A 21,017-nucleotide genomic window follows, 5' to 3' on the forward strand; every position below is an offset into this window, starting at 1 on the left:
CAGCACAAAGCCTCTGCATGTCTGCCTTCCAGATACTTCAAACTTCTGAAAAGCTGCCATATGGATATGCCTCTCCCTCAGATGCCACAATATTGTTCCTTGTGACTTGAGTAAGAGTGGCAGTTTCATTGAGAGAGAGAGAGAGAGAGAGAGAGAGAGAGAGAGAGAGAGAGAGAGGCTCTAAAACAATCTTTACACTTTCATAGGGTTAAATGAAACACCTGGTTTTTAAACATTAAAGATGTTTGCATCTCATTTTCAGAAATATCAGAGACCATTGAAAAAGAGAAGCCCATCAGGATGTCAGAAATATTTGGCCTGCATACACATGCATTAACATTCCAAGGAGGCAGTATAATTTGTTGAATAGAGCCCTGAATCACGCTTTGAGGGACCTGGCTCTTACTTAAAACTCCTCCTCTGTTTATACGTGTTTGATCAAGGCATTGCTCCTCTATGTCTCACATTCCTTATCTAGTCAATGAGAATAAAACAGTTTTTTCACTGCCAATGATGAAGGAATAAAGGACTTCTGTGAAATTATAAGTTATTTTAAAATGAAACTCATGTTGATTTTTTAGCTAAATTCCTCACTTTTTCATGACAAATGAAACTCATCTAAGTTAGGATTAACATCTTTTAAATTACTAGATTTAAGACCATTAAAGTGAAGAATTTTCCTCCAAATTAATCAAGATCCATTAGTCAAATAGGGATCAAAAAGATTAGAAGGAAAAATTTTTTCATACTGAAAAGCAATTAACATTGAGAAAATTTAGTTTCATTTAAATCAATTTTTTAGAAGACAATTGAGAAAGTTTAAACTTTAATTTTTTTTAAATGATAAAGAGAATAACATTGTGAACTTAGATGATAATGTAAGATACGTCAACTGGTTTCTTTTCCAGATAAATATTAATCATAAAATCCACAGGGTTGGGCACAATTAGAAGTGCCATCACCTGGATATGAGCAGGTGCCAGAGGTCCCTGCAGTGCTGGCTCCTGCTTGGTTGTGTGGGGTTAGGCAGAAGCCCCCGGGGGAGGGACAATACCATGAGAGTGGCTCAGAGGACTTGCTGATATACTAGTTGGTATGGAAGTATTTGACTAGTGTAAGATGGCACAAAGTGGTGCTTCTGGCTGAATAGTAGCCCACATTAGGTTGTTACAGTGGAATAATTACCAAGAACATTTAGCCATGTGGATATCCTGCTAAACATCAAAACAAGATAACCTTTGAACTTTTGCTTTTGATTACATGGACTAAATCACAATGTATCTGGATTATAGATAGAATTCTTTTCTCATTGCTATAAAGCAATTTGACAATCAATGCACTGAAAATTGGACACATGATAATTTTAAGTAACTTATCTCACCTCTGGAAAAGATACAGCCTGGAGACTCATACCCAGACAGCAATGGGAGCAAAATTTATTTTTTGCAATTTATACTTGCATGTCTTTTGAATTATGTACTGAATATACATTACCCTGTCAAAATTAAGGTATTCTGAAAATATTATGGAAAATCATTCTATTCTCTCATAATTTATCCTTGGTATAAAATATATATTCTCATATATCAAGATTCCCCAAAGCTGAATAACTAGATCTTAAGGATAAAATCAAAACCAGCCTTCTATTTTAATACTGGGTTATACACTAATTAGAAAATGCTATCCTCCCAAATGTTGCTGGTTCTTACATCTCTATTTTCCTTTTTCAGAGTCTGTGTTTTATAGTTGAGAGAAAATAATAAAGTTAACCATTCCACTTTTATATAATTTCAAATAGGCAAAAAAATTTAAAAACTTAAAAGTAGTTTTTGCATACATATCTTTTCTGTCTTAAGAACTATGGTATGTATCCTTTTACTAAATGGAAAATTGGTGGCCAATAATAAATGAATAAAAATGCCCTAGCTGGTTTGGCTCGGTGGATAAAGCATCGGCCTGTGGACTGAAGGGTCCCGGGTTCGATTCCGGTCAAGGGCACATGCCTGGGTTGCGGGCTCAATCCCCAGTAGGGGGTGTGTAGGAGGCAGCCATTCAATGATTCTCTCTCATCATTGATGTTTCTATCTCTCTCTACCCTGTTATGCCCAGATTTCAAGATTCCCAAGAAACCACATCAGGGAGCCAGCCAATCCGATGCAAAAGCATAAGAATCTGTATTTCAAGCTAGCTCGGCTCCCCGTCCACCAGACTCACCGACACAATGACAAGCCAAGTGGCGAAGAGACAGAACCCCGCCTAGAGACCGGTTATATAGCGGGGGTTGGAGTAAGGGGAGGAGAAAGGACTGTGCTCTGCCGATTGGCCAGGCGCAAGTCGATGTCTTGTTCCTGGGTGTGGCTAGCAGAGTCTTAGACTTCTGGGAAGACGCTCCTTGCCAAACACGTGGCCAAGGTAAGATGGAGGACGTAGCCCTTACCCTGGGGCAAGGTGGAGGGCCTAGCCCTCGCCCTTTCATACCCCTCTCCTTTCCTCTCTAAAATCAATAAAAAATATTTTTAAAAATGAATAAAAATATATCTGTAACACACACGAAAGTTTTTTTTTCCCTAAAGTCTAATTATGAAACACATAAGATTATTTCAGGCAATATCTAAAACTAAAAATGCCTGAATCCGGATAGACCTTGATGACAATTCAATTCATTAAGATTGAGATCCACATAATTGATCTATTACATTAACTACAATAGTTATAGAAATGACATTCTTTACAGCTGCTAGTAATCACTCTTCTAGCATTATTATTAGAGGTAAAAACCTGTTGAATAAGTTTAGATAAAAAGAAGATCTGAAAAAACTTTCAACTCCAACAGAACAGGTCAAACCTCATTCTGGTCAACATGGAGAGACAATATTATTATGAATAAATATATTTATGTTAGAAAAGCCTGAATTTGTATGATAATAATAAGAAATCTATAATTAATAATAATTTCTAAGTGGGACAGAGCTGCTACTGATAAAATTTCCAAGTTTGATCAAAATTAATCACAAAAAAGAACCCATAACATTTAAAGAGCATTTCACAAGATAAGCAAAAAATAACACGTCTTAAGGAACTACTAACTAAATAAACCCTAATCACTTAATATTTCTTTATCAATAAAATATTTTTCAAGGTCTGTTCTGAAACAGAAATTTGAAATTTATATCCTCAATACAGAATAAAGACTTGCCCTTCACTCCTTTAACTATCAGGTTGATGATCCAGTCACAATATGAAGGCAAGTCTTAAATCTATATTAGAACAAGTTTTCTTGCAAGGTTTCCAAAGCCTTTTGGTTTTGGCCCAGCTAGAAAAACCACAAGAATAGCCTTGCATGCAAAATCCTGGCTAAGCCCAGGAAACTCAGAACATACAAGAACTATTCTCAACTACCAAACCTTTCTCAGTCCTCTGCTGAGGTTAAGTTTGGTGGGAGGGACAAGAATGGACAAGCCAAGTCGTTATTTCCAAACCAATCACTAGTATCTAGCATGCAGTTAGGCCAAACTCTATTGGCAACAGTAAGTATCTTTATTTGTCCAGGAAAAATCTGATCATACGATAAAAGCTGGAATTTATGAGAATCCTTTTTCAATCAAATAACTAAAACTATAAATTTATTTCATACTTTTGGATGAACAAAATACTGAAATTCAAACTAAAAGATATATGACAAGTTTCAAATATCTTAATTTTTACTTCTTCCCCCCCTTTGCACAAAAAAAGCTAGCAATCTCTAATCAAGGGGAAATATCTAGAGAAGAGAAAACAAAGTTGTTTCCCCCTCCTTGGAGTAGAACTTCATACAATACAAGTAACTCTAAACCCTGGGAAAAATTGGTCTCCTAAATGCAATATGTTCTCCCTTATATAATAGTACAAACAACTCAAGAGTTCAAATAAAACACTAGCAAGTGGCTGCTTTTGAAAAATGGAATAGAACAGGCATGTGATACTCCAAGCTGGCATTTAACATAAGGTGCACTGCTAAAATTCAAAGTAATCCTTACCAAAGCTATTTAAGGCATACTTAACCTTTACAGAAAATGCACAGAGGACCATCACACTCAATAAAATCAAGGTTGGGTAACATGGGAAATGAACATATCAATAACTTAATCAAGATAATTTCAGAACAACTTAAGTTTATATAGCAATTTCACATCATTTTTCATGATAAGTAGAAGAAAATTTACATGCCTAAAAACACTAATTTATCAGATTCAATATTCTGATACTTAACAGAAAAAGATAAAATATTTATATTAAAATTATCATTATAAAATGTTCTAAGACTTTAGAAAAAATCTGCTATCCTTTACTTTATCATTAAAACAGTCAAGTATTTATAAGCACTATTCATGTAACTAGCACTCCTTGGCGTCTGGCATCTAGGTTTCCATACACAGAGTTAAAGATCATCAATTCATTCCAGCTTCAGAAGCAAAACATATAAGAGAGAAATCGGTGTGTATGTCTATGGTTAGCATAAAAATTTAGCATAGAAATCTTGAGAAGTGTAAATATCTGTATGAATGGATGATGTTTGTAAATATACTCCACTTGGCCAAAATCATGTACACAAAGGGTAAGAAAAGAAAGCTCTAAGAGCTTGAGAAGAGGGTATACACCTTAAATCATTATAGTTATAAATTATTTGGTGTTTGCATATAAATAAACCAAATTGCAATTTCTTCTTTTGCATTTTCAGGCTATTTTTCTAACTAATCACCATTTTTGCCAATCTGTCAACTGTCAAAATTCAATTATGTTTCAATACTTTTCCTATCTGCTATGATTTGAAAAATGTATAAATCTCTTAAGTTTAAACAACAAAAACTTATGGAGCTTGATCTTAGAGAAGGTTTTATGCATTTGATCCCCAAAGGCAAGGGAAGTAAAAGCAAAAATAAATGAATGAGACAATATCAAACTAAAAAGCTTCTGCACAGCAAAAAAAAAAAATGCCAACAAAACAAAAAGGCAACCAACCAAATGGGAGAGGATATTTGCAAACAACAGATCTGAGTAGGGGTTAATATTCAAAATATATAAAGAACTCATACAACTCAACACCAAACAAACAATCCAATTAAAAAATAAGCAGAGGACCTGAACAGACACTTCACCGAAGGAGATGTAAATGGCCACCAGTTATATGAAAAGACTAGAGGCCCGATGCATGAAATTTGTGCACTGGTGGAGGGATCCCTCAAACAGGCCTGTGCCCTCTCACAGTCTGGGACCCCTCAAGGGATGTCCGGCTGCTGGCTTAGGCCCATTTCCCATGGTGCTCGCCAGCCTTGAGCCCAGCTTCTGGCTGAGCAGTGCTCCGCCTGTGGGAGCACACTGACCACCAGGGGCAGCTCCTGCGTTGAGTATCTGCCCCCTGGTGGTCAGTGCGTGTCATAGTGACCGGTCATTCCACCGTTCGGTCTGTTTGTATATTAGGCTTTTATTATATAGGATGCTCAATTTTACTATCTATTAGGGAAATGTAAATCAAAACTATGAGATACTACCTCATACTTGTTAGATGGTTATAATTAACAAGACAAGTAATAACAACTGTTGGAGAGGAGGTGGAGAAAAAGGAACCCTCATTGACTGCTGATGGGAATGTAAACTGGTAAAACCACTATGAAAACCAGTATGGCAGTTACTCATAAAATTAAGAATAGAGCTACCCTATGACCCAGCAACCTCTCTTCTGGTATCTACCTGAAAATTTTGAAAACATTTATTCTCAAAAATATATGGACCCTAATGTTCATTGCAGCATTATTCACAGTGGCCAAGACATGGAAACAATCAAAGTGTTCTGAGATAGAGGACTGGATAAAGAAAATGTGAAACATATAGGGTGTCCCCTAAAAAATACATACACACTTTAAATGATTATAAAGTCATTGTTTAACAGTTTGTTTTCAAAACTTAAAAGAATCTACAGAAATTAGTAATTTTTTTGTCAATGCCTATTTTCAAACTGATGACCGTTCTGGTCCAGGCACTGCTGATAACAGAAAGCAATGAAATGGCAAACATCAAGAATCATTTCATATTTATTTGTGTGCCCTCAATACATCAACTGTTGCCAGTTTTGTACTGTAAACTTTATCTTTTATGTATCCCCATAAAAAAGTCTAGTGGATAAATTTTCTTGTTTAAGGCTTAGTCTGGCTTCAGCCATTATTTCAAATCAATTAAACCTGAAAAAGAGTGAAAATTAAGTGAGTTATCAGCTGTTTAAATGTGTAAACACGTTTTGAGAGAACCAAGATGGAGGCATAGGTTAACGCCAGAGCTTGCTGCCTCGAACAACCACTTCAAAAATACAACTAAAAGACAGAACGGACATCATCCAGAACCACAGGAAGGCTGGCTGAGTGGAAGTTCTACAACTAGGAGGAAAGGAAAGAGGAAACCGAGGTCTGCAGCGGTTGCAGAGCCAGGGGAGACGGAACTGAGAGCAGCCATAACTGCTCGCTCTGCCCGCCCTGTAGATCCCCTGGGGACCCACCCCGCCCAAGCCCTGCACAGAGGCATTTGCCAAGACTGCCCTGCCCAAGCCCTGCACAGAGGCATTTGCGGGGACCGCCCCACCCAAGCCCTGCACAGAGGCATTTGCCAGAGAGCCTCAGGCAAAGGCTAGATTAGTACCGCCCTAGAAATTCAGCACAGTAGCGCTCCCATTGCAGACACAGCTGACTCTCATAGCCAGTTAGCCTGGAGGTCAATTCACCCCCGTATTGCCGAAAACAATCAAGGCTTAACTACAACAAGACTGCGCACAAAGACCACAAGGGGGTGCACCAAGAAAGCATAAAAAATGCGGAGACAAAAAAGCATGACAGAAATGGAGGATATAGAGCTAAAAAACGCAATTTTGAGGGCTTGCAATAATGTGCTAGAAGCTGCCAATAAACTTGATGAGAGCCTCACGAAAACTAATGAGACCCTTGATGCTATGATAAAGAACCAACTAGAAATTAAGCATACACGGACTGAAATAAAGAATATTATACGGACACCCAATAGCAGACCAGAGGAGCGCAAGAATCAAGTCAAAGATTTGAAATGCGAAGAAGCAAAAAACACCCAACCGGAAAAGCAAAATGAAAAAAGAATCCAAAAATACGAAGATAGTGTAAGGAGCCTCTGGGACAGCTTCAAGTGTACAAATATCAGAATTATAGGGGTGCCAGAAGTTGAGAGACAGCAAGATATTAAAAACCTATTTGAAGAAATAATGGCAGAAAACGTCCCCCACCTGGTGAAAGAAATGGACTTACAGGTCCAAGAAGCGCAGAGAACCCCAAACAAAAGGAATCCAAAGAGGACCACACCAAGACACATCATCATTAAAATGCCAAAAGCAAAAGACAAAGAGAGAATCTTAAAAGCAGCAAGAGAAAGAGACTCAATTACCTACAAGGGAATACCCATATGACTGTCAGCTGATTTCTCAACAGAAACTTTGCAGGCCAGAAGGGAGTGGCAAGAAATATTCAAAGTGATGAATACCAAGAACCTACAACCAAGATTACTTTATCCAGCAAAGCTATCATTCAGAATTGAAGGTCAGATAAAGAGCTTCACAGATAAGGAAAAGCTAAAGGAATTCATCACCACCAAACCAGTATTATACGAAATGCTGAACGGTATCCTTTAAGAAGAGGAAGAAGAAAAAGGTAAAGATACAAATTGTGAACAACAAACATGCATCTATCAACAAGTGAATCTAAGAATCAAGTGAATAAATAATCTGATGTACAGAATGAACTGGTGATTATAATGAATCAGGGACATAGAAAGGGAATGGACTGACTATTCTTAGAGGGGAAAGGGGAATGGGAGATGCGGGAAGAGACTGGACAAAAATCGTGCACCTATGGATGAGGACAGTGGGTGGGGAGTGAGGGCAGAGGGTGGGGCAGGAACTGGGAGGAGGGGAGTTATGGGGGCAAAAAAAAAAAAGAGGAACAAATGTAATCTGAACAATAAATATTTAATTTAAAAAAAAAGGTTAAATAAATGTGTAAACACACATGCCAGATTGAGGGCTCGATCCCCAATATGGGGCGAGCAGGAGGCAGCCAATCAATGATTCTCTCTCATCATTAAGGTCTCTCTCTCTCCCTTTCTGAAATCAATAAAAAAGTATACTTAAAAAATATGTATACATTTTGGGGACACTATGAATAATTACAAAGGCAGATTTTGTACTTCAACTGTGTTTTCAAACTTTCAGTACCATTTTAGAATGAATGTCCTTTATTTAAAGCTTAGTCTGGCTGAAAAGAAAGAAACACCCATTGAAAAGTGTTTATACAGCCCTAGACGGTTTGGCTCAGTGGATGGAGCATTGGCCTGTGGACTGAGGGGTCCCGGGTTTGATTCTGGTCAAGGGCATGTACCTTGGTTGAGGGCACATCCCCAGTAGGAGTTGTGCAGGAGGCAGCTGATTGATGTTTCTCTCTCATCGATGTTTCTAACTCTCTATCCCTCTCCCTTCCTCTCTGTAAAAAAATCAATAAAATACATTTTAAAAAAAACAAAAAATAAAAATAAAAGTGTTTATACATGTTTTGGGGACAACCCTGTATATATAATGGAATAATACACAGCAATAAGAAATGAAATACTGACATTAGCGACAACATGGATGGACCTTGAGAATATTATGCTAAGTGAAATAAGTCAATCCGAAAAAGCTAAGAACCATATAGTCTCACTCATATGTGGGATATAAAACTGAAGTTCATAGACAACAGTATATTGGTTATCAGAGGACAGAGGGGTGGGGGATAGTAAAGGGAGCCTAATATATGTTAATGGAAGGCAATCTGACTTTGGGTGGTGGGCACACAATGCAATATACAGAGCATCATCATAGAAATATATGCTTGAAACCAACCTACTTATTAACCAATGCACCCCAATAAATTTAATTTAAAAAGAGTCTAATTCAATTTTAAAACTAAACAAGTTGAGCCAGAACAAAGAAAATATCTTGCAAGTGTAACTTCAGGATGAAATTAAAAACTTGATATAGAAAAAGTTTCAAAAGGGAAAGTTCTTTCATTATCTAACTGATTTACCTTAAGCAAACACCACATTACCAAAAAAAAGAAAGGACAGAAGGAAGGAAGGAAGGAAGGAAGAGGGAGGAGTTTGTTGTCGTTGCCTTGAAAAAAGAGTCTGTATATAGTAGAAGAACAAAAATGTTAACCAAAAAATATGTTCAACCCTTATTTGTGTCAAATTATATTTTTTAATTAAGTAGGCTCAAAGTAAGAAAATAAAAACAACATGTTGAACTTAATTTCTTGAGTAGTTTCAACACACTGTTACAGCACATTAGCAAAAGTTTCAGCTATGAACTTTAACACAGTGTCAACTAATACTTCCTTTGGAAAATTCTACCCCAAAATTATGAGGATTAAAAAAAAAAGTCATTTTAAGGAAGTGTCAGCATCTAAAATGGCTTTACCTCAAACACATACAATATGCAGGGGTGGAAAAAAGTAGTTTTGAAGTTGTAATCTATATATATAAAAGCCTAAGCAACCGAACAACCGGTCAACTGGTCGCTATAACGCACACTGACCACCAGGGGCAAGTGCTCAACCCAGGAGCTGCCCCCTGGTGGTCAGTACGTTCCCACAGCAGGAGCGCTGCTCAGCTGACCAACAGGCACCAGACACAGGGCTCACACTGGCTGCTGCAGCCCAGAGACCGCAGCGGAGTGGTAGCAAGCCTGTCAAGTGGTGGTGGTGGCAGGTATAGTGGAGCCGGGATGAATAGGAATGGCAGGCAGGAGCATCAGGCAGTGTTGGACTGCCGGTTTTGGCCTATCCCCGCAGGCTACGCCGAGGGACCCCACTAGTGCACAAATCCATGCACTGGGCCTCTAGTAAGATAATCTACAGTAATAAAAGAGAAACATGCAAATTGGTGTCATTCTGCTACACCCACCAGCCAATCAGAGCGACTATGCAAATTAACCCAACAAAGACTGAAGGCTCCGGTCAGAGTGAAGACTGCTGCAGCCGGTGGGGAGAAGCCAAGCCTCCCTGCGGCCGGACCAAAGGCCTGGGTCCTGGGAGCCAAAGGAAAACCGGTGCCAGCAGCCAGGGGAAGGAAGGCCTATTGCACCAATCTCTTCATGCAATGGGCCTCTAGTAAATAAATAATAATACAAGAATAAACTGAGTATTGCATGTACTTACAACTGTAAACCTACTTTTGCCAAACTATGAATTAATCCAACAGATGTGTATAGACATAATTCTAAAAAGAAAAAGAAGAAGCAATATATTACACCTATTTTAGCAAATATGCCTGGATTTTTTTCCATGCATGACTTTCTTTAATCATCCCTCCGTGCCATTATACCAATCCACCATTATAATTCATTTTTTTATTACTGGGATCACTTATCCCATATTAAAGAAAGGAGTAAGTTATACTTAAAAATCTTACGTGGAGAGTGATTGGGTAGGTAGGAAGAGATTAACCAAAGAACTTTCATGCATATATGCATAACCTATGGACACAGACAATAGTGTGCTGAAGGTCTGGGGCTGTGGGGAGGGTGTGGGCTAGAAGGGGTCAATGGGGAAAAAAAGGGGACATCTGTAATATTTTCAACAATAAAGATTTTTAAAAAAATCATAATGCAGCCCAGCCAGCATTGCTCAGTGGTTGAGCGTTGACTTATGAACTGGGAAGTCATGTTTTGATTCCTGGTCAGGGCATATGCCTGGATTGTGGGCTCAATCCCCAGTGTGGGGAATGCAGGAGGCAGCTCTCTCATCATTGATGTTTTTCTCTCTCTTTCCCTCTCCTTGAAATCAATAAAAATATATTTTTTAAAAATCTTAATGCCGGATAAATGTCTCAGTCAATTAAGTTCTGTTAGAGTATCTCTCATTTTTCTTGTCTGGAAAAATGTCCCAGTGATTTCAATGAGAAACTTACATGTGTGCATGTGCATGCACCCAGTCACATGCACACACACACAATTTTGACATGTTTGATATTAGGTGATACAACTGGGAAAATATGACAAGGCAATATAGGCAGAATATATTCATAGACAAATAAATATGGAAGGAAATTACAGTAATGGTTTAACAACCCCTTAGGAGTAACAGAATGACTTCTAGAATTTTAAAGAAAATACAACCAGCTAGATCACTCCTACATCAACTGATTTAGAATTTTCAAAGAAGATACCTGCCTTATCATATGCATCTTTAAAAACAACACAAGTAATTTCTTATATACTGCAAAAGGTGAGTGAGAAGCAAGGGGTTAAAATATGCTTATCTATGACAACTGTTGACGGAATATTAAGCAAACAACTATCACACTAATACAACTAGTTACAATCCTTAAAAAAATACTCACATCATGGATAGTAATCTTTAATAGTGAAAACTACAGGCATAAAGAACAGTGAAGTCTGATCCAGTGTATATACTGGACAATGACACTTGCAAGAAAAAACGCCCAATTAAACAAGTAAAGGAGAATTCTTATGTTACTTGTAATAAACAATCTTAGATGTGGCATGCTCCTATGGAAAGCTTTCCAAGATCTACATTTACTTTACTGCTGTTAATTATCAGGATAAAAGATTTTTTAAAATCATGACATAAAAGAGAAAAAATAAATACACAAAATTAAGTAAACATTATGGGGAAAGTTGGCATACATAGCACATTAGGTTAGTTTTAGCTTTGTTTTCATCTGTACTTTAACAGAATTTCACATGTCCTTTTCATCAATGTGGAGCAAGCTATTTATTTTCTAAAAGAACAAAAGAATACTGGCTTTTTAAGGGGAGTTCAGGGCTGGGAGCCACAGTCTCTTTCACTTAAGTGAATATTTCCAAATATCGAAACAAGAATCCACATTGTATGAATGTAGTAAACTAATTATAAATCAGCTATAATATATTGACAAGGCATTGAAACTGTGATGCTAGAAAATTGGTATGTTAAGTATAAAAAACGATAACTACTATAGCTAATACTTATTAATGGCATTATTATTAACCATGCAATATTCATTATTACATGGATCCTCACAACACTCCTATAAATAGGTTATATGGTTTATCCTCTAATTTACATATAAGGAAACTGAAATTCATATATAAGAAACTGCCCAAGATCACACTGTTAGCAAGTACTTGATCCAGGTCTGTCTGACTTCAAAATAATCAATCATCTCTACTAATAGAAGTCCTTCATAGAATAAGGATTTATAAGTTATTGTATATTATTATTAAATGTAGAAAAAGATAATAAATAATGATAGTACAAAAACATTGGCATTTGAAGTTGTTCAAATATGGGGTAGGTTGCAGATTTAAAATATATATATATATATATTTTTATTGATTTCAAAGAAGAAGGGAGAGAGAGAGAGAGATAGAAACATCAATGATGAAAGAATCATTGATCGGCTGTGTACTGCACGCCCTACACTGGAATCAAGCCTGTGTGTATATGGAATATATATTCCATTGGACCAAGGACTTGTCTACTTTGTTCAGTGTTTTATCTACAATAGTCCCTGGCATAAAAACAATGCCAATTCTTGAACTAAGGAATGACATGCAAAGAGAATATGCACACTCCTATTGTTCTCATAGAAGGTGTATTTTGTTTTGTTTTTGAGTTACCTAATGATTAATGAATCATTCATAAAAATGTTTATATATTTTAACAAAATAAAACTTCAAAAGATGTTAAGAAAAGTAAGTTGCTGTCTTAAAAAGAGAGAAGTATAATAAAATAATTTCCACATGAACTTCTCATGCTTGAATTTAGAATTGAAAAAAACAACTATTTTCCTTATTTTATAATGGGACACAAATCCACACTTAAATTATAGACATATAATCTACCAGAAAAACATTACCTATTTTTCTTATTTGAATTACATTATTTTTTCTCCATACTACTATGAAGTTGATGATCGGTGTGTTTTTAGATCACCGAGATTATACAATTTTATGTGACAATTAACATATTAGATGTTATTCCTCCTTAGAGTATTATAATATAATTAGTGCCCTAGTGCACGGATTTGTGCACATTGAAAGGAAATTAATTAGAAGGTGGCCAGCAGGGTGGGACTGTGCATGACAGGCCGGACATGCTCTGGAGCCAACCTACCGTGGTCCCTACCTGGCCGGCCTCACGTCCGGCAGGTGGGGTCCCCCGGCCTGGCCTGCAGGGATCGGGCCAAAACTGGCTCTCCAACATCCCCCGAGGGGTTCCAGAGTGCGAGAGGGTACTCTGCAATGTTGCTGTTGTACATGGTGTGGAACGCAAACCCAACTGTGCAATAAACCAGATTTGAGGCCGACAGTGCTCCAGCAACAACATAACCAATGGCCAAAGGTGGAATCACACTTCCTCCTCTCTGGTTCTGGGGTGCTTCACCTGAGAACCACCGCTGCCAAGTCACTGAAGCTCGGCAGCTCCTACATTGAGTGTCTGCCCCTTGTGGTCAGTGCACGTCATACCTACAGGCCGGTCTGACGGTCACTTAGCTTTTTATATATAGACAGGTCAGTGATGGCGAACCTATGACACACATGTCAGAGGTGACATGCGAACTCATTTTTTCGGTTGATTTTTCTTTGTTAAATGGCATTTAAATATATAAAATAAATATCAAAAATATAAGTCTTTGTTTTACTATGGTTGCAAATACCAAAAAATTTCTATATGTGACATGGCACCAGAGTTAAGTTAGGGTTTTTCAAAATGCTGACACGCCGAGCTCAAAAGGTTCACCATCACTGAGATAGGCTGAACCAAATGTAAAGCTTATCACTAAATCAATATGTAAAGCTATATAAAATGTATTTACACCAAAGTTCCCTGCTATAAAAGAATTCATCTATTTTGCATGTTAACTGACTGCAACCATAATATCAGAAATAAGATATAACTTTGGAGGCTATCTGGTTTAATTCGTAATCTCTTTCAGCAAATCATAATACTTAATGCCTGATACTTTTAAATCCTCTATTTTTAAATGAGTGACAAATAATGATACTAGACAAAGAAGAGATAAAATGAGTAGCTCACAACAAAATTTCTTCAAAATACAATTTGCAAAATATATTTATAAAGTTTTAACATATGATTTTAAGCTCATTAACTGGCAGTATTGAAAGTAATACACAATAAAAATGTTTTCAACAAAGGAAATATATGAAGCTAGAACCAAGAAAGGATTTAATATATGTATTAAATACTGAGCTGTTCAGAAACATACATATAAGTACAATGTAAATACTATCAAAACATTTAATTTAAAATTCATAAATAAAAGATAAAATATAAATTCAACCAAGAATACATCATTTGATACTCCAGGAGAATTATGTAAATTCCAGTATTTAATAATTCCCATTAGCCTTAGGGAGAAAAAAGGCTTAAAAAATAGATCCTATACTTTTCCCAAACTCAATAACTAAAGCTGGTTTATATTAGCAGAACCAAAAAGTCACAACATCACAAAAAAAGCCAATAATCACCACTGTAAAAACCAGACATTTTTTAACGACCTTCTCAACAAAGGCACCAGTTTCTATATTGGGCATAGTTGAAAAACATGCTCGTTCATGTCCCAAGACCTATCTATCAGACTCCTTTCTGGAGAGGAAAGCTTTTCACTTAAAGTGATTTTAGATCTTCTTCTTTTTCTACTTTTACCCAAATGACTTGTTACAGGAATTTTTTACACATTAAATTACCAACTAACTAAAATGACATTAACTTCTATCAAGTCTATGGATAAAGTTAACCAACAAAATATTTCTATATTCCATGTATAGTAAAAGGATTTTTAAAAAATATTTAGTGTAAAACAAACCTAAATTCCTATCTATACAGGTATAGTTAAATCAATTATATCTATGTACTGTGGAATACTATAGAACAGTGAAAAAAATAAACTAAGTATATATAAACTAATATGAAAAATATCTCTAAGTTATACTGAGTAAATAACAGAAAAAAATATCCAAAAAAAGATTGAGTAGAAAAACATTTTTGTAAAATCAAATCAAAATTACATAGCATAATATGTGTGTGTGTGTGTGTGTGTGTGTGTGTGTGTGTGTATACATACACATACTAGAGGCCTGGTGCACGAATTCATGCATGGGTGCGGTCCAGCCGGCCCGCTCCGATCGGGGCCAATCAAGCCAGGCTGGCCAGGGGGAGGGGCTGTGGGTGGTTGGCCAGCTGGCCCTGCACCCTGGTCGAACTCCCAGTCAAACTCCTGGTCAAACTCCCAGTCAAGGGGACACTTTGCTTATTAGCCTTTTATAATATATATATATATATATGTGTATGTGTGTGTGTGTGTGTGTGTGTGTATACACACACACACACACACTAGTGGCCCAGTGCATGAAATTTGTGCACATTAAGAGGCAATTAATTAGAAGAAATATTTTAATATTGCTATTTGCCCTTTCTGTATAATAGAAGTGTCAGAGATGAAAGAAAATTAGTAAAATGTATATAAAAATCTCCCTCCTGTCAGAGTCTGGGGCATGCCGGACCCAGAGTCAAGTCCCCACAAACCCGTATGCACCTTGAAATCGTGCAAGACCCAGTCCCGGCCGGCCCCACCCCCCGTCAAGCCCCGCATAGCGGGAGGCACAACCTCAGCCCCCCTGGCCCAGGCACCGGTGCAGGGGTGCGTGGCCTCAGGTCCCCTGGCCCGGCCTCAGGTCCCCCAGCCACAACGCCGGGTCAGGGGGCGCAGCCTCAGGTCCTCCGTCAAGTCCTGCCGGGCAGTGGATGCAGCCTCAGGTTTCTGACCCAACGCCAGGCGGGGGGTGTGGCCTCAGGTCCCCCGGACGGGCCTCAGGTCCCCCAGCCCCGGCATGAGGCCGTGACGACCATTTGCATATTAGCTCTTTATTATATAGTACTAGAGGCCCAGTGCACGAAATTCGTGCACTCAGAGGGGGGGTGGTCCCTCAGCCCGAACTGCACCCTCTTGCAGTCTGGGAGCCCTCAGGGGATGTCCAACTGATGGCTTAGGCCCACTCCCCATGGGCCTGGCTTCTGGCTGAGCGGTGCTCCCCCTGTGGGAGCACACTGAACATCAGGGGACAGCTCCTGCATTGATCATCTGCCCCCTGGTGGTCAGTGTGTGTTTAGTGGCCGGTCGTTCTGCTGTTCAGTTGATTTGCATATTACCCTTTTATTATATAGGATAATGTGTTATTATGGGCAAGGCCTCTAATTCAGTGTTTTTTAGGTAGTTAAAGGGAGGGGCAGAATTTTCACTTGAGCCTGAAGCTAAAATTGCCCTTAACTCAAAAATCTGCATACCACTGAGACACATCTTGGTGAGGCTCATTCTGAACCCCCACACTGTCCTATTATGTGTGTAAGTATTGGGAACCATCTTATCTCTTTAGTAAAAGGAACCTTTTGTTATGTTACAATGACTAACTTTATCTCATGAGTTGTGTTTGGCTTCAAGCCTGTATCCAGTATTCATGCAGCAACTTCAGCTCTTCTGTTCAATATTTACCTGGAATATCTTTTATTTTATTTTCTCTAAATCTTTCTAGATTTTTATGCATTAGATAGGAATAGCCCATGGACACAGACAATAGTCTGGGTGCAGGGTGGAGGAGATCAATGGGGAGGGAAAAAACTAAAACAAAGGGACATCTGTAATACTTTCAATAATAAAGATACATTTTAAATAAAGGAAAATATCTTAGTTGAAAAGAGGTTTATGTGAAATAATATAAGTAATTGCTCTACACAGTACTTTATATTCTCAAGTCCTCAAAAAGAGATATTAATTGACCCTATGTTCACTTAATGTTAATTGACCCTATGTTCATTGACTGCAGGACTGACATCTGCCACGCTGACTCAGCACTGACTGCTACGGGGGCTGTGATCAGACCCTGCTTTTCTCTCCTGGCCAGGCCTGATCGCAACACCCTTGGCAGTCAGTGCTGGGTCACCTCGGCGGTGGCGCCCACAACACGGCAGTCAGTGCTGGGCCTGACTTCTGGTGTTTGGTCGAGCCTTAGGTCGTTTTGGACGTTATGGACCCTGGCTCTTTATATATATAGATATGGGGGGGGGGGGGGCACAAATCGCCCCTTTAGAAGTATGCACATCAAACAACTAATAGTGATTATCTCTGGGAGAATTATTTAAATGTGATTTCAACAAGAATGTATTCCTCTTTTACTTTAGGGGAAAAATATTTTTGTCATTAAACACTATTTGCTTCAAATGATTAAGCTTATACAGACATAAAAGCAAAAGAATTATACTGTGTATATCACTGATGTTGACATTTATCATAATTTCTGTCATTACTTAAATATACTGAAATCTATTTATTTATTTAAGAAAAGAAAATATGTAACAATATTTTTCAGGTTTATATTATACCTTCTTTTTCTATAAGAAGTGGAACCATAATGTATTCCAGTATTTAATTCTGTTGTATTGTTTTTGAACCTTCCTCTGCCAATCCTATATTCTCAAATATTCTGTAACTTCTCAAATGCAGAGCAACATCTGGTATTAAGTATGCTTTCAGTGGACAATTCATTGATCATTTGAAAATAATTCTATACAAAATAAGACTACACTAGAATTCTATAATTTGTGTAGAATATGTCTGTTATAATTTTTTTTTTTTTACTAAAATTTGTCAAAGTTTAAAAGAATAAAGAGTACTGGCCAGTGTTTCTTGATGGTTAGAGTGCAGGCCCATGAACCGAAGTGTTGTGGGTCTGATTGTCTGTGTCTGTGTATGTGTCTCTCTCTCTCTCCTCCTTTTTCCCCTTTCTCCACCCTCCTACCCTCCGTCTCCCTTCCACTCTCTCTAAAAATCAATAGAAAAATATCCTCCAGTGAGGATTAACAAAAAAATAATAATTTGGAGAAGAAAAGAATAAAGAAAATAGACTCTCAATCCTCTACCTTATATTCATCCACAATAATGCTGAGGGCTTCATGACCAGCTTTCCTCATGTCTTCCAATTCTTGTTTATGTTTTTCCTGAAAAAAAAAAAAAAGTAAACCATGATATGTTCTTTTGTTTACAAATAATAAAACCATTGACTTTTGCATCCATGAATAATTGAGTGGTTTGTGAAAACACAATGTAGAAGGTGAAAAGTTTTTTTTTTCAGTTTTGTTTAAAAGCATTCAGATTTTCTTTCCTTGAGTATTTTAATTATATTATTTTTTGGAATGTTTTTAAAAGTCTGACATGGATCTAATTTTCTCTACCTTATATTTAAGTTGATTATATAATTTATGTTCCTCATTATGTCACCTTTGAGAGTAAAAGGGGTTAATTACACTGGGATAATGGACATAAATATTACTGGCTGTCCTGGGCAAATGAAAAAGCAAAGTCATTGAATTTCTAGATTTCTGAGATGTTTTTTAAAGCCAATAGAATATGTCTCATAATTGACTGGGTCTATTTTCCCAGGTACTCATATGCACTTCTAAATTATAAGCATCCTAGCCATTTATTGAAAGTTTATTGAATTTTACTTTTGATACTTCAAATCTTTGATTTTCTTTTTCAGAGACCACATTTATCTACATACTGGGTCAGTTTTCCTTGTTTTTTTTATAATTATTCCTTCCTCTCAAATCCTTCCTCCATTATTTGATATTTTTTCAGTTTCCTTTTTGCCATGCTTTTTCTTTCTTTCTATAGTATTGTTGCTATCAATAATTCAGTTCTATCAGCTTGTGTTCTAGAATTCATGTAAACTGTAAACTATCTTTTTGTTGAAAATGTTTATGGATTATTTCTTTAACTATCTTGGTCTAATTTTATATGAAATTCTGAGAATATTCCCAAAATAATGCAGCCTCAGTTGCTGCCATCATCATGCCACATCAACCCCTTCCTTCCTTAAAAGACTTTCTTTACTTGGTTCTCCTCCTATCTACTGCTCAGTCTGTTCTATTGGCTTCTTTTCATTGCCCCAACTTCACAATATAGAAGTTCCCTGGAGAAAAGACTTCTTCCTAACTTGTCCACCCTCTAATTAATCCTAATATTAATTCTATTACCTTGAATATTATCTTTGTACAACTTCTTATTTTATATCTACAACCCTGCCATGGCTGATTCCCAGATTTAAATATCTGCCTAGTAAGGCCTTCATATGGATGTGTGAAAGGAATGTCAAAGTTAATATGTCCAATGTCAAACTTTTTATTTTCCTCTATCAAACTTCCAGTTGCTCACACCAAAAAAATCATGAAATCATTTTTAGTTTCTCTCATTTTCCCTCACAATCCACTTGCAATACTTCAGAAAATCCTATTAACTTGATATTCATTTTTATTTCTTTAATAAACGCTTAAATATTACAAGTGTGCCAGGTACTGTTCTAAACCCTTTCCAAAATTGATTCATTTCTTTTACTTACTTAAACCTCCTATCATTCCCATCTCATGATCCAGAATGTGAGCACTTGTCAATATCTCCACTGCTACTTCTTGTCCACACCACAGTAATTTCTCAATAGGACTGTAATAACATCCTTACCTCAAAAACAACCACCAAAACAACCCTTTAAAAACTTTAAGGTAATCATAAAATATGTAAGATGTAATCTCTATGAGGGCAGGAATTGTTCACTGCTATATCCACAGCAACTAAAATAGTACCTGGCACAATGTGTGTGCTCAATGAATATCAATAATAAAACATATACATCTGATCAAAATTCCCAACTAGCTTCCATATATTACTGCAGATAAACTCTATAATCTTTCCTACAGGCCAAAGCTATACCACTCTCCTTCTAAGTCCCTCCATCTGTTGTCATTGTTTTTCCTCAAATCATTATAAGTACATTCCTGCTCTAATGTTATTGAACTTGTTATTTGCTATGTTTGATATACACTTTGCCCCAGATATCACACTCATTTCCTTTAAATACTGCTCAAAAATCATAATAGAGAGAAGTTCCCTGACCCACCCAACATAAAATAGCACACACTCATCGTTATCTACTAATCATGCTTTATTTTTATTGTTAATCCTTACCTGAGGGTATTTTTCCATTGATTTTTAGAAAGGGAGGGAGGGGGAGATAGACAAGAGAGAGAGAAAGAGAGAGAGAAATACATCGATATGAGACACATTGAGTGGTTGCCTCCTACATGCACACTGACTGGGCCAGGGATTGAGCCTGCAACTCAGGTACCTGCCCTTGACCTGGAATCAAATCCATGATCCTACAGTGTACAGGTCAATGCTCTAAACACCTAGCAACACCAGCCAAGGCCATGGTTTATTTTTATTCATAGCACCTATCAATTGTCCATTACCTATCTTCCCTTGTTATATTGGGAAAAACAATGATGGTAATCTCTAACACTATGCTACTTAAAAAAGTGAGGAAAAGACAGACAGTAGAGAGATTTTAATTTCTGACATTAAGTTCAATTTGGGAAGATGAAATTTTACTTCCATTAAATATATGTACCTCAAATGGTGCCTTATATATAATGTCAGCTCAATAAAAAAGAACTGCATAAAAAAAATTGTGAGGCCAAAAATATTTGGGAAGTGATAAAGGTGTTTCATTCTTTATCAAAGAGACAGTTATTTAACATCATAATAAAAATGTTAGAATTGTATTTAAAATCTAGTCTTCAAAAAGGAGGCTAGTTCACATACACATTTGTTGAGTCAATAAGTGAGATTATGGTCAATGTACTCAATGTAATTTATATTAATCCATATAAATTAACAAATATTTTATACATTTTTAATCTGTTAATAGAGGGAGTGAGATTAAAACATTTTTTAAAATATATTTTATTGATTTTTTACAGAGAGGAAGGGAGAGGGATAGAGAGTTAGAAACATCCATGAGAGAGAAACATCCATCAGCTGCCTCCTGCACACGAGCCACTGGGGATGTGCCTGCAACCAAG

At 37.1% G+C, this 21,017-nt stretch overlaps 1 protein-coding gene across 3 annotated transcripts in view; it reads right to left on the reverse strand.

Moving 5' to 3' along the window:
• Positions 1 to 21,017, reverse strand: part of CCDC91 (coiled-coil domain containing 91) — a 348,316-nt gene that overhangs the window by 121,424 nt on the left and 205,875 nt on the right. For all 3 annotated transcript variants that reach the window (XM_070410494.1, XM_070410493.1, XM_070410495.1), the window contains one exon: positions 18,021 to 18,098. In XM_070410494.1, the coding sequence (XP_070266595.1) occupies positions 18,021 to 18,098 (78 nt within the window). The remainder of the gene's footprint in view (positions 1 to 18,020; positions 18,099 to 21,017) is intronic.

Source organism: Myotis yumanensis, unplaced genomic scaffold (genome assembly GCF_028538775.1).
Source record: "Myotis yumanensis isolate MYYU_CA2020_CCGP unplaced genomic scaffold, mMyoYum1.0.hap1 SCAF_3, whole genome shotgun sequence".
NCBI lineage: Eukaryota > Metazoa > Chordata > Mammalia > Chiroptera > Vespertilionidae > Myotis > Myotis yumanensis.